The sequence below is a fragment of the Galeopterus variegatus genome, unplaced genomic scaffold (assembly GCF_000696425.1).
Source record: "Galeopterus variegatus unplaced genomic scaffold, G_variegatus-3.0.2 Scaffold5501, whole genome shotgun sequence".
NCBI classification, from domain to species: Eukaryota; Metazoa; Chordata; class Mammalia; order Dermoptera; family Cynocephalidae; genus Galeopterus; species Galeopterus variegatus.
Window position 1 is genome coordinate 62,775 of NW_007731612.1, and position 884 is coordinate 63,658.

The following is an 884-nucleotide window of genomic DNA, read 5'->3' on the forward strand; positions in this document are numbered from 1 at the left end:
GAGACCCTATTCTTTCTATATACCGTGTTAAATCTTGAAAATTAAGTAAAAACACCTTAAACAGAAAAGTATTACTTAGGGAATTATCATAACCTAACCAGTGAAATCAATTAATACAAGTTAACTTACTTTTGGGAACCAATTTTTGACCACAGCTAAATAAAATCTCTCCTTCAGATATGGGTTTATCTAAAGTTTCAGCTTCAGTGACAGTACCACTCAAGGTGCTCTCCAGTGTTGATGAGTTAGAACTTGGCATATGTAAGGGGGAAGGGGTCTTAGTGCTGGCAGGAAATGGCATAACAGGAATCAGCTCTGGAGGTGCAGGCTGAGCTGGGAAAACCACACTTTCAGGTTCTTCATCCTTAGCCACAGACATTACACTAAGAAGATAAAGACATTTTGAACTTATTAGGTCACTGAAGGACTATATTCATTTTGATATAAAAAACAGATTCAAAGGTACTATGTCTCCTTGAGCAAATTCATTGTACAATCTACCCTACTGTAATTAACTAACAAGATTTTTTTTTCTGAAATTGTTTTCCTGCTTTAATCATAGGCCATCTTGAAAACTCTTCCAGCCATAAAAATAAATCTACACAGGGATATATAGTAATATAAGTTACCTGATGATAATAAATGATGATTCACACTGGGGGGAAATCATTTTCTATTTTATTAACAATATGATATATCACTTTATTTTAATCTGTTTCAAACCTTTTAGGAAAGAGGTGAAGGTATAAATAAATCTGATAAAAATTTTTAAAAACTTAAATTTATGGGGCCGGCCCGGTGGCGCACTGGAGAGTGCGCCGCTTGGGAGCGTGGCGGCGCTCCCACCGAGGGGTGGGGTCCCCTGTGGTGAGTGGGTCCAGTTC

The 884-nt window shown here is 37.4% G+C and overlaps 1 protein-coding gene across 1 annotated transcript in view; it reads right to left on the reverse strand.

Annotated features, from left to right (window-relative positions):
- The window catches only part of KIAA0586 (KIAA0586 ortholog), a gene marked incomplete at its 3' end in the record, with an annotated part of 75,339 nt that overhangs the window by 24,795 nt on the left and 49,660 nt on the right, over positions 1-884 (reverse strand). Inside the window, exon 24 of the mRNA XM_008589531.1 lies at positions 130-383. Coding sequence (XP_008587753.1) covers positions 130-383 — 254 coding nt within the window. The remainder of the gene's footprint in view (positions 1-129; positions 384-884) is intronic.